We start from the raw sequence: 12500 nt of genomic DNA on the forward strand, positions 1-12500 counted from the left end.
TCCTCCTCAGGCTTCTTGTCCTTCTTCGACTTGGTCTTGACGGTGGTCTCGTCTTCCTGCTCGGGCTCCTCCTCCTGCACCTCGGGCTCAGGCTCGGCCTTCTCCGCCTTCTCTGCCTTCTCTCCGTTCTCCATGCTGGAAAAGAGACAAGCGTTTTCTTTTCTGCTCAAACTGGGGGACAAAACTGGCCAACTTGGACACGTACTCTGCCTTCTCCGTCTCCTGGGGGGGCTCCTCTACAGGTTCATGTCTTTCCTCCTCCCCCGGTTCCCCCACTGCGGCCTCCAGCTGTTTGAGTGACAGTTCAGAGATTTGTATTCATTTATATTTGACTATAGAGGGAATGCGCATGACGTCACAGATGCAACTTCACAGTGGGTTACATCCACTGAGGGGCAGAAAGACTGAGTGTCAGAAAGACTGAGTGGCAGAAAGACTGAGTGGCAGCGTAAACTTTCAGTTTGAGCAACTGGAAAACATCTAAAATGGGAAAGAGCTGTTGTGCTAGATTTGGCAAGAAATCAGAGTTATCGTTTTACAGACTGCCGAAAAATAAGCTTAAGTGAGACAAATGGATCGCTGCAATTCGCAGAAACAACTGGATTCTAGGCACAGAAACGTGGATTTGCGGTTCCCATTTTGTATCAGGTAATGTTGGATTTTTGGGTAGCTAACGTTAAACGGTCAAATCATAAAGTTCGGTGTCCTCATCACTTTAATTTCTACAACAAATCCTGCCTTGAAGTCGGACCAAGCATCAAGACTTTTGTAAGCCTTCAAGCTTTGCTTAGTGTATTTCCCCGGCGTAGAAATTAAGTACATATAAATATCAGGAAACTGGATTCGTGGCCAAATATTAATGTCCATGGACCACTGGTTCTTGGTAACTGTACCAAATATTAATGTCCATGGACCACTGGTTCTTCGGATAACTGTACGGGTCACTGTCAAGTCCAACTGCCTTTAATTTAAGCCGATAATCGGCTGTTATCCCGTCTTCTCCACTAGTTGCAGCCATTTCTGCTGATGTTTTGCCACTCAGTGCGAGTAAGGGGCGTGGTCAACTGGGAAAGTGACGTCAATGCATACCCTCTATTCTCACGAATGAGCGAGCGTCAGACGGAGCCACCCACCAGTTTTCGTTTCAGCAGCGGCGTGCCCTCGGGGGTCGGCGGCTCTTCTGTCGTGGTCTCTCCAAAATCTCCAAGTCCCCCCGGGGTGCCGAAACCAGGCAGTCCGGCTTCCCCTTCTTCGCCGTCCTCCTCTTCCTCCTCTCCCCCGATGGTGTCCAGGTGGTCCGGCCCCCCGTCTGCGTCCTGCACCTCCCGGGCCCCCGGCTCAGGTGGCAGGTCCCCGTGGACCTCGTCCTGAGTGGGATCTGGCATGCTGGCCAGGATCTCCGTGACCGTCATCTTCTTGGCGCCTTCCACCAGGCCGCCTCCGAACAAGGCCTTCCATATGAGCGTGAAGAAGCCCTTGCAGACGTTGTACACGAATATCAGGATGCCCATGAGCACGGTGTAGACGAAGGTGGCCAGTCCCACCACCATCTCCTTCACCGTCATCTTCCGGAGCTTGCGGTAGCGGCGCCGCAGGTTGCGGAAGGTGAACATGTTGAAGAAGTTGACCACGCTCTTAAGGAAATCGGCGAAAGCAGACGTCGTCTCGGGCACCTCGCCCTCCCCGCCGCCTTCCTCTCCATCTCCGGACACTAATTCATCTCCTCCGCCCTCCTCCTCCCCATCTTCGTCGTCCTCTTCCTCGCCGCCTCCCTCCGGCTCGGAGATGGACGCGGCGATGTTCATCTCAAAGATGGTGTCCTCGCAGAAGTTGACGAACATCTCCATCTTTTCGCTCTCCCCGCCCTCGTTGACCACGTCAAAGATGAACTGCCGCTTGGACTCCCGGACCTGCGGCATCTCCCACTGGTTGCGGTTGGCCTCGCTGATCTCGAAGTAGATGCGCTCGATCTTCCTGCTGGCGCCCATGATCTCGATGCGGCCCAGGAACGGCCGGAAGTAGTTCAGCACGCTCTCCGCCTGCTCCAGGAAGTTCTGGAGGCGCGTGTCGTGGGGCACGTGCTCGGACAGGTTCGTGAGCAGCACAGCGATGTTGAAACCGATGTCCTTTGCCGGTTCCTGGAAACGGTCGGCAAACTCCTCAAAGTTGATCATCTCGTTCTCGTCGGCCTCGGAGCAGGAGAGGAGGAACTGGATCTCCGACGGGGAGTACTGCTTCTGGCTGTCCATGGCCTTGGAGAAGTCCTTCTTGGAGATGAGCCCGCGTGGGTCGGTCACGTAGTCGCGGAAGGCGTCGGACGCCACGATGTCTTTGAGCTTCAGGAACATGTCGAAGAACTTGAGGATCATCTCCACGTTGCTGGAGGACTCCACCAGCATGTCCACCATCTGCCTGGCGATGGTGCCATTGACCACGTTCCCTGCGGAGAAGCACAAGGTGAGACAGGACGGGGACGTCGCCGTCCCATTTACCCCTTTTCCACCAAACTGGTTCCAGGGCTGGTTCTGGGCCAGTGCTGAGTTTGGACCTGGGCTTTCTGTTTCCACTGACAAAGAACTGGCTCCGGGCCAGAAAAAAAGGTTCCAAGGTAGCACCAACTCTTTGCTGGTTTAGAGGAAAGAACCGCTTACGTAAGCAGATGGGGGCAGAGTTATTAAGACTAACGGCAATAGCAAGACTGGGAGATGGAGACATTTTCAAATAAGAATGAATCTGGATGCAGCAAAGCATCATGGGTCTGAGGAGGAGACAACCTGTCTTTTAGAGATGTGTCCACGGAGGAGCTACGTGGACCAAGTCCTGTTAGAGCAAATACCTTGTTGCTTCAATTTTCGCACCAATGTAAATGCAGCGACGTAACTGACGTTTGCAGTGACGTAATGACATAGCTCCCATTAGCACCTGAGCTATGGAAAAGCAAACCGGTTCTCAGCGAAAACTTGTGAACCAGCACCAGCACTAGCCCAGAACCAGCTCTGGAACTGGTTTGAAAAGGAGTATCAGTGATGGATAGGAGCTCAGGACAATGGTCATACCTTCAAGCAGGGACAGAAGCATCACCACCATGTCCTTCTGCAGATCCAGCAGCTCCTTCAACAGCCCGATCTGACTGGAGTCCTAAAGACGATGGAAAAACCAAAGAAACCCAAAGTTTTAGCCTGTGTATCTTTTTTTTTATTTTTTGTGACACGTCACACTTTATTGTTTATAGAAAGTGCGTGTGCTACTACCTCAGCGAGTGTTCTACTCCAGAAATGATCCTGGGTTTGCATTTTTAGATAAAGAATATTCATTTTTAAAATCACATATATGACACTGGATGATGGGAAGCAGGACGGATACGAGGAGCGAAGAGTTGTTCTAGAGCAGGCCTACAAGATCCTTTACAAGGCCCATATTTGGAAAAAAAAACAAACACTGACATTCAATCCGTGTGTCATTTGTTCATTCGTTTTTCAAAATAAAAATAAAACAAAAGTAAGAAGTAGTAAACGAAGTAAGAAAACAAAAAAAACAATTCATTTTCTCAGTATTTGTTTCCTAACTGAAATGAAAAAATGGATAATGACCGTTTCCCGTTTTATCCATTTTTGATCTGAAGCAAGTTCAGTGAACCGGTAGTTGCCTAGCATAAAAGCTAACTTCACCAGAAGATTATTTAGCAAAGGTGGAAAATTTATTTATTTATTTTATTTATTTATTTATTTAAAAGGACAATGTGCAGGTACATTAAAAAGATGGCTGCACCAGAGTTAGCCACAAGCTAATTTCCATCTGTAGTCCTTGACAAACATAAATACTACACATTAGGGTTTACAATGACAGTGTTCAAATACAAATACAAGAAACAGACTACTGTACAATGTCCTGAAACCACAATAAAAGGTTAACATTTAAAGCACTTAGTGCAAGTACAAAATACAGACTGATTAAAATAACATAGATTAGAATAATCAAACCTAAAATAAGGTTGGGTCAAGATAAATAAATCAGAAAATCCAAATGCCATCAGATGGTACCCACAAGGGAACCATCTGATGGCCAAATACCCGTACGGTATTGTCAATGAGAACAGGACTGACTATCCAAAAGCCACTTTTTGACGGCCCTAGAAAAACTATGGAAGTCAGCCATGTTCATTAGATTGTCCGGGAGCCCATTCCATTCCTTAATAGCTTTATATGAAAAAGCTGATTGAGAAAAGGTGGACTTCCTTTTAAATAAATAATAAATTGATATTTTTGTGCTCTTCCGCTCCGATAAGAGGGTCTCCGAAGACAGGCGACATGACCACAGAGAAAATAAGGGTCATTTTCAAGGTATTTTTTATTTATTTATTTCCTAATTATTATTATGATTATTATTTAGCATTATGTTAACTCAGTCAAAACAAAAATGATTGGTAAAATTAATCAATCAAATTTTATTAATTAAGAAAAGAAATCCCCCACTTTACTTTTCTGATTGGTACGAATTTTTTATATGTTGATTTTCTAATGAAGATTTGTATTTTATTTTGCTGATTATTTAGGTGAATAACCTCTTAGAAGCCTATCTGAAAATGTAAAGTAATCAAAAGGCATTTATGATTGTGATCATGTAATTAAAAAAAGTGACATTATGACCTCACATAACTTATTAACTGGCTATAAATACGTGTGTACAAATGTGATCATATGAATAAGAACAGTGTTCTGGGCGTCTCTGTTGACTTGTGTTTCCACCAGAGGTCCAGAAAGAAACTGTCTATTTGACAGTTGAAAGCAACGTGGTCATATTTCCCCAATCGGGGGGTGACTCCAGCTGCTTCGACCTCGTCACCAAAATCGGTCCTATCTTATCTAAACGATCCTCAAGTCCGGCCATCATGTTGGTTTTGCCTTCACAGTAAAGGCAGAGACGGTCACTTCCGGCTCTCTGGACTGGCTTCAGATCAAAAATGTATAAAACGGGAAACAGTCGTTATCTGTTTTTTCCATCATGCATATGAGCATAAAATTGAAAACTGAAAAAACGAGTCGTTATCAGTTTTTTGATTTTAGTTAGCAAACGAATACTGAGAAAATGAGTTGTTTTTTCATTTTCTCTTGGTTTTATTTGGAAAAACGAATGAACGAATGATACACAGATCCTGCTCGTTGGCCTTCTCAAAGTTCCTCTGCTTAACTCGTCACATTTAAGACCCTTAATCCATTTAATCCCACCGGTCACACTGGTGACCTTAAAATAATGTTTCATTGCCAAGGCTATAAAAATGTTTCTGAATGATCTATCAATGCATTTCCAGCGAATATTGAAATAAGAAAGGGTCTCAATGAAATATGTTCAGTTTCACATGTTTACTGTAAATGGTCACATGGATTTTTGGTACAAATCATGTTTAAGGTTTAAGGTGTCTATTATTGACTATAACCCTCATTGTTTTTCATTGTTCTGGTAGTTTGTTGTGCTGGTATGCCTCTTCCTTTTCTCTGTTTTCTCATGTTTGCAGGCCAGAGCTTCAGGAGCTGCATGCTGACCTGCAGTCGTCCGTCCATTTTGGCTTTATTTATGTGTAAAATTACTCTGAGAAAGTTGGGTCATTTGTATTGTGTGACACACTACATTTTACCCCCTAAAATATCTGCATAAATCAAAGAAAAAGAAAGAAACAAGGCCACGAGCTGCTGATCCAACAGGCCTGCTCCAGAAGACACCTCTCCATCTAACCATGAGGTCACGGGACAGAAGGAATAACAAGATTTGCAGATGTTGGTCTGAGGAATGTGGAACAATGACGCAGATATCTGAAGCAGATTTTGGAGGCTGTCAGGCAGGTGGAGCGCTGGAGGAGAAGGGAGTCAGGACGAGACAGCAACAGACAAACACGGCCTGTAATCATTTCAGCAACAGAAACAATAAGGAGCAGCAGCAAAGCAAAACGCTTTAGAGAGCAACGTGAAATTAATCCCACGTAAAATCTCATTCAGAAATGATGAGCCACGCTTTCCTCTTTCTACAACCTTAAAACATATTCAGCATATCATTAAACTGCCTTCACTTGTTGGAAATAAAACTTCAAAAATGAATATTACCTCCAAGAAAAATAAGCTTGGAACTTAAATGCAAAATGACTAAGAAAAAGCAGGAAATTCCAGTGCAGGACATGAACAGTGAGACGGAAAGAGGTGATCCTTGAAAAATGTGGTGATGGGTGGCTTTCTGAAGAAGCATGAAGCGCCTGAAAATGAGGTGGCATTGGCAGTAAAAACACAGAATCTTACACCATTTCGTTGTGCAGAATCTGGGTACATCTGACAGGGTTACACATGAAAATTAAAATGTTATATGAGAGAATATGAACTCGTTAGACGATAAAATGAAGAGCTTGGAACACAAACAAGAATACAGTCTCTTTCAGCGAGACAAAGTGGTTAGAAAGTGACAACACACTGGTTTTAGGAGTAAACAGGGAGGGACTGCAGTGTCTCATACTAGTGATTATGGATACCACCGATTTCTTTTCTGATCCGATGTTGAGTAAAATTCAGGCTGGTATCGGCGATACCATTACATTTTGCAAATACACCTAATACCCCGGTAAATCTAAAAAAAATGGTGTATCTTAGATAGTTTAAGAATACAGGACTGTCTCAGAAAATTAGAATATTGTGATAAAGTTCTGTATTTTCTGTAATACAATTAAAAAAACAAAAATGTCATACATTCTGGATTCATTAAGTTTAAGATTAAGATTCCCAGAATATTCTAATTTTTTGAGATAGGATATTTGAGTTTTCTTGAGCTGTAAACCATGATCTGCAATATTAAAATAATAAATTGCATTACAGAAAATCACAATATTCTAATTTTCTGAGACAGTCCTGTATAAGACATCATATACTGAGGTATCAGCCTCATTCACAATATAGCCGAGCTGTTACAACAACAGAAAAAGTGTTTGAAAAAGGGATTTCTATAAAAAAAAAATATCCTAAGTAAAATAATAAAACCATTAAAATAAATAAGTGAATAATCGAGTAGTTCTTACCAGCATTTAGTGCGTCATTTCGACAAAATCTAAATAGTTTAGTTACTTTCCATCCTATTCCTGTTAATGATATACATTAACCACAAATGACGTAGTATCAAAAGTATCGGTATTTTCATTTGAAAACCGATTTTAGAGCGTACAGATCTGGTATCGGAAGTATTGATAATTCAGTATTGATCACTACTTGTTACTGTGAAGGAGCGTCTCTGCACCTGGGATGCTGAACTGTCGGCTCTGAGTTTCTCACCACGTTCTTCTCTCAGAGCGTTCACCTGTGGTACCTGCTGACTCTAAGCGGTATTTCCTCCGCTGCGTTGTTGCCAGGATACAAACAAAACAATCCACTGCACTGTTGGAGGTCCGTGGAGATTCTGACCACACTTCTCTGTCTGCAAAACCTATGACTTCCAACGGACTTCCTCTTTCTCTCTGGATACTGCAAGAATGTTTTTATCCCTTTCATTTCATTTCATTTCATTTATTCCGATCATGGAAATATGCAAACAAAAAAACAAAAAAATAAAATGACAACACAATCAAAAGCATATTCCATAACCAGAAAGGAGCAGGAAGAAGAAAATCTTATTCTACCTGCCCCTCCCTCAAAACAACATTGAACAATAATAACAGATGGTCTGCACAATTACTTAGTTAATATCACAAAGAAAGAAAAACAAAATAATCAAAGATAGATTGTCTGTCTCCATACGCATATATTATACATTTTGACTATTTCATCCATACATTGCTATTTTTTTATCTTTAAATTTCTTTTTAAACTGAAATATGTTTATACAGCCCTTTAAATCATAATGTAATGAATTCCATAACTTAATTCCAACAACAGAAACACTCATCTGCTTTAAAGTTGTTCGGGCAAATAGATGTTTAAAATTAAATTTTCTACGACTATCTTCATTATTTGAACTGAAAGTAAACATGTATTGTAAGTTTTCTGGTAATGCTTTACATTTAGCTGTGTACATGATTGTGAGTGTCTGTAACTTAACCAAATCATCGAGTTTCAGTAATCTTGATTCAATAAATAATCCTTTAGGGATGGATAAGGACATATTCGATTCATTATGTCAAAAATAAACCACTTTAGTAAAAACTTATGACACCTCTTACCTGGGCAAGTTTCATCATCATGTGAGCAAAGACGTGCAGGAAACCCACCACAGCGTCCCACAACCTGCTGTGGGCCAGAGACTGCTGGTTCCCGGTGCACGGACCCTGAAAGACGCACAGACTTCAGACGCCAGCACTTCCGTCGTTCCAGCAGACATTTTTAATTGGTTAAAAGTTTTAGCTTCAACTGTATTATGTCAATTAAATCTGACAGAAAAATTGTATTCTTTTAATTTGGAGATGATCTTTGTTTTTGTCTTTTTCATCTCATCAGCCTCAAAGCATTCAAGCCGTTTGGACCGATCGTTCACAGGCTGGAATTTCTGAGTTATTTGGACCAAAAGTGACTTTCATAGTGAACCAGTGACGTCCTCACCTGGATGTACTCAGTCAAGCTGTTGAAGACTTGCTTGGCGACTGTCATTGCTTTAGAGAAATTCCTCTTTCCGGGGTCATCAATGATGTCTTTTCCTGAGTAGTACCAGTAGAAGTCACTGATGGACTCCTGCAGGCGGAGAGGACAAGGACGGGGAAAGCATGGCGTTATTTCTCAGTTTTACCGTACATAATAATCACCATAGCGTTACTTTATTTATCTGAAAACTTCAAAAATATACCATAAAATAAAACAACAATTAAAAACACCCCCAGCCAGAGAAACCTGACCTGTAGCCGCAGCAGGTAGTCCACAGTGCAGATGATGATATTGATGGTGGTGGTGCTGCCCGTCTGAGTTCTCAGGTAGTTCTGAAAATCTGAGAACAGACAACCCAAATAAAACAGTTAAAACTGAAATCTTAGAGAAAAAAAACCCTATGATTCAACCATCCAGGATGCAGGAACACCATTTGGTTTCAGCCCAGATACTGGGGTTGAGATTTCGTTTCCCCAGTCAGGCCAGTCGGGGCACTGTCCGTGGTGCTGAAACTCGATGACGAGAAGGGCCTGTTCTTCTCCGACTCACCATTGTTGTGACCTTCACAAAGAAGCTGCAGGAAGCGGAAGAGGTCGCACGTAAACTCGTCATCCGCCATCACTTTCTCATCTGGGCAGAGCGAAACAAGACATGGCAATCAATCGGTGCAAAAAAAAACATCAGCAACCCGAGTACATGTGGGCTAAATGTCAAGTGTGTTATTCTGTTAGAAAACAGCAGAGATGAGAATTTAGTAAAGGATTAGCTGTATAATTGATCAGATTAAGGTTCTATGAAAGAAAAAAACCTGCAGATTTATCTCTCTATCTTATATTTTTTATGATTTGGGGTTGTACAAACTCTCCTGAAAAGAACATTTGACACAATATTTAAGTTTAAGACAATAATCAATATAACTCTGCCTATCAGGTTATTGATGCTGTTCATAGGAACACCTTTGAAACACATAAGCCCTTATTCCTTAAATAAAAATGACCTAAAACTGCATGTAGAATCTAAATAATTCGGTTTCATCAGCATTAATGTTAAATTGAATTGTTTCAATTAAGAATCTGCATAAGTAAATAGTAATCTGTCAATATATTTTGCATCTACTAACTGATTAACTGATACACGTTTAGCAGCATGTGAAGCTGAAGCAGAACATGTGAGTTGTTGGTTCCACTTAAATATAACATGCATGTACAGCACTTTATATTTAGGTGTCTGTGACTGCAGCGTGTACGAATGTGCACTCCACAAACACGGTAAGTACAGTCACCTCGTACCCCCCCGTGATCAGCAGCATGGTAGAGTAAAAGGTATCCGTGTCCATTTCCCAGGAGGCTTCGTCTCCCAGAACTTTACTCTGACTCACCGTTTAACAGACACGACTCACTGAACAGCACAACGGACACGGTTACGTCACACTGACATGAACATGTAGATGAAGATAAGGAACCAGGGGACAAGGAAACACAAAAACACATAGAAATAGGACACGTCTGACACAGATGGGGAACGAACATGGAGGTGCACGACACGTCATGCAGGATCGATCTACTGCACTCCAACAACCCCAGTCACATGCCGGGGAAAACATTCACTCTACAACACGTGATGCTGGAAAAGCATTGCTACTTCATCTCAGCTGATGTCAGAGTGAAAGAGAAGATCAACCCCCCTCTCAACTGCACATGAGCAGACTTTTATATCTGCTCTTAGATTATTTAAACAGTTCACTGAATCATTCAAACTCATTTCTACAAAGTGAGCATGCGTTCATAAACGTGTCCCCGCCACATTAAAAGCACAAGCATCCTCAGATTTATTCTTTGCTTCTATTCCCCCCCACAAAACCCCTCCATGGTGGGAATGCTGGGGTTCGACCAGGTGGATGTCGTGCGCGGAGGGAAAGTCATGTGACACCGCTGAACGTTCAGACATCTGAACGGCGCATCCAGCAGTCAGGCGGTTGAGTACGACGTTTGCAACATTTGTGGTTCAGAAAGAGTGGCCGAGTGGGCGGGTGGCAGCTTAGTGGTTGCAGAAGTGGGCTGGAGTCTGGAGGACCAGGTTCAAGCCCCCAGATTCTACCGAGGTGAACCGCCCTGGGCCCCTGAGCAAGGCCCTCAACCCCAACCGCTCCCAGGCCATCCAAATGGCAGCTCACTGCTCTCTAGTCTAATCAGAGATGGGTTAAATGCAAAGAAAACAAATCTACCTTCGGGTATCAATAAAGTTACAAAAAAAAAAGTTTCATCGTCAGCATATTGCTTTATGTGCATTAAAGGGGACATTGAAAAAAAAAAGTTTTTATCCGAAAGTTGAAACTATTCATTTATTTATTTATTTGGGTGTTTGAAGTCTCCACCAACCCAAAAAACAAACACGACCCGGTAATTGTCAAACAGCCTCGTTCTGTAAACCTCTCATTCTGCAAGAGTGTCAGTGTGTGACATTTCCCCCAGTTTGTGTTTCTGTTCTGCCCCGCCTGTCTTCCATCTGCCCTGATTGTTCACACCTGTGTCTCGTTAGCCCCTTGTGTATATCTGGTCTTGTCTTTCCCTTGCTCCTTGTGGTTCCGTCCTGTTTCCTCCCTCCATGTGTCCTGCCAAGTTTTTTCTCAAGTTTTTGGATCCCTGTTTTGTGTGACTTTTGATCCTGCCAAGCAGCGCTTTTGGTTTTTGGAAAATAAGCCCTTTTTGTTGAACTCCTGCCTGTCGCTCTCCTGCATCTGGGTCCTCACCACACCAGCCTTGACAAAGAGATTTGGATTCTTCAGGGTACTGTGACATCACAGACCCAGCTTAGAGCAGAACGATCCACTCTCACCTTCCTCATCTTCCTGCCACTGAAGATAGTGGCGCCGAGCCTCAGCACCGATCTCTAGCGGAGGCGAGTGACGGCTGCCATCAACAGTACAGACATGGTTTAAAAGGGGGCCTTGGAACTGTCCTTGTGGTACTTTTATAGGTTAGAATATATCTCCTTTGAGAAGAAATCAAAGTATTAAGTACAAAAAGGTTAAATAAATGCAATTCATTTCATTTTCTAGGGCTCTGGGTGAGCTCAGATCTGCATGAACCTTTGAAACAGGAGAGGAAGACCCGAGTTACTGACTCCTCTCCTGACGATCAGCCACGAGGCGGAGATTGTTTGAGTTACAGTAGATCCGTTAAAACACTCAAGGATGAAAGTTAAACTTTGCCACCACTTCAGAATGGAAAAGGGCGGGGATGCGATGCCAACTGGAGCGGCCTCCGTATCACCGGCAGCTTTCCATTGAGAAGTTAGCGAGCGATGACCGCAAAGCTTAACTTCGTTGAGGCCTTGAGTGTGAAATGAAATGCATATCAAGTCCACAGCAAGGAAAAGACCAGCCAGGTGATTCAGTTCCAGATTGAGAGGACAGGGAGGACAGAAGGGAGGAAAAGAGAGAATAAATATATATAAATATGACAGCAAAGTTTCATTTACCACGTTCTAGGTTCTTATCTGAGAGCCGCGAGAGGAGAAAAGGACATGTAGGACGGACGAGCAAACGGGCAAAGAGAACAAGATGAAGGGAGAGAAGAACAAAGAGAGACGAGGTGAGTCCACACGTCTCACGGCCGTCAGTGGAGGACAAACAGATTCTCACATCAACAGTCAAAATGCTGCGACCTGAACCAGCAACCTGAGTCCTTCAGGGGAGAATGGTTGAACCCGGCGTCCACCAGCACACGCACACATGCACACCACTACAGTCTACACACTGAAGCTGCAGAAACCTCCCGTTACATCACAATGCAAAATACTGTAGTGATCAATGTGCTCGTGTGTTTATATGCAGACGATACTCACTAGTTCCCTCTTCTGAAACCATCCCTAGTCCCTCGGCCTTGTTCTGTCTCTCAA

General features: G+C 43.1%; 1 protein-coding gene across 4 annotated transcripts in view; it reads right to left on the minus strand.

Annotated features, from left to right (window-relative positions):
* ryr1b (ryanodine receptor 1b (skeletal)) overlaps positions 1–12500 on the minus strand; it is a 155207-nt gene that overhangs the window by 22443 nt on the left and 120264 nt on the right. For all 4 annotated transcript variants that reach the window (XM_061719889.1, XM_061719886.1, XM_061719887.1 and 1 more), the window contains 9 exons: positions 12447–12500; positions 9150–9230; positions 8852–8940; positions 8562–8690; positions 8186–8290; positions 3057–3138; positions 1134–2440; positions 206–288; positions 1–135 (listed from right to left, as the gene is read on the minus strand). The exon at positions 1–135 is cut by the window's left edge and continues 49 nt beyond it; the exon at positions 12447–12500 is cut by the window's right edge and continues 20 nt beyond it. In XM_061719889.1, the coding sequence (XP_061575873.1) occupies positions 1–135; positions 206–288; positions 1134–2440; positions 3057–3138; positions 8186–8290; positions 8562–8690; positions 8852–8940; positions 9150–9230; positions 12447–12500 (2065 nt within the window). The remainder of the gene's footprint in view (positions 136–205; positions 289–1133; positions 2441–3056; positions 3139–8185; positions 8291–8561; positions 8691–8851; positions 8941–9149; positions 9231–12446) is intronic.

This window comes from Cololabis saira, chromosome 4, assembly GCF_033807715.1.
Source record: "Cololabis saira isolate AMF1-May2022 chromosome 4, fColSai1.1, whole genome shotgun sequence".
Classification (NCBI taxonomy): Eukaryota; Metazoa; Chordata; class Actinopteri; order Beloniformes; family Belonidae; genus Cololabis; species Cololabis saira.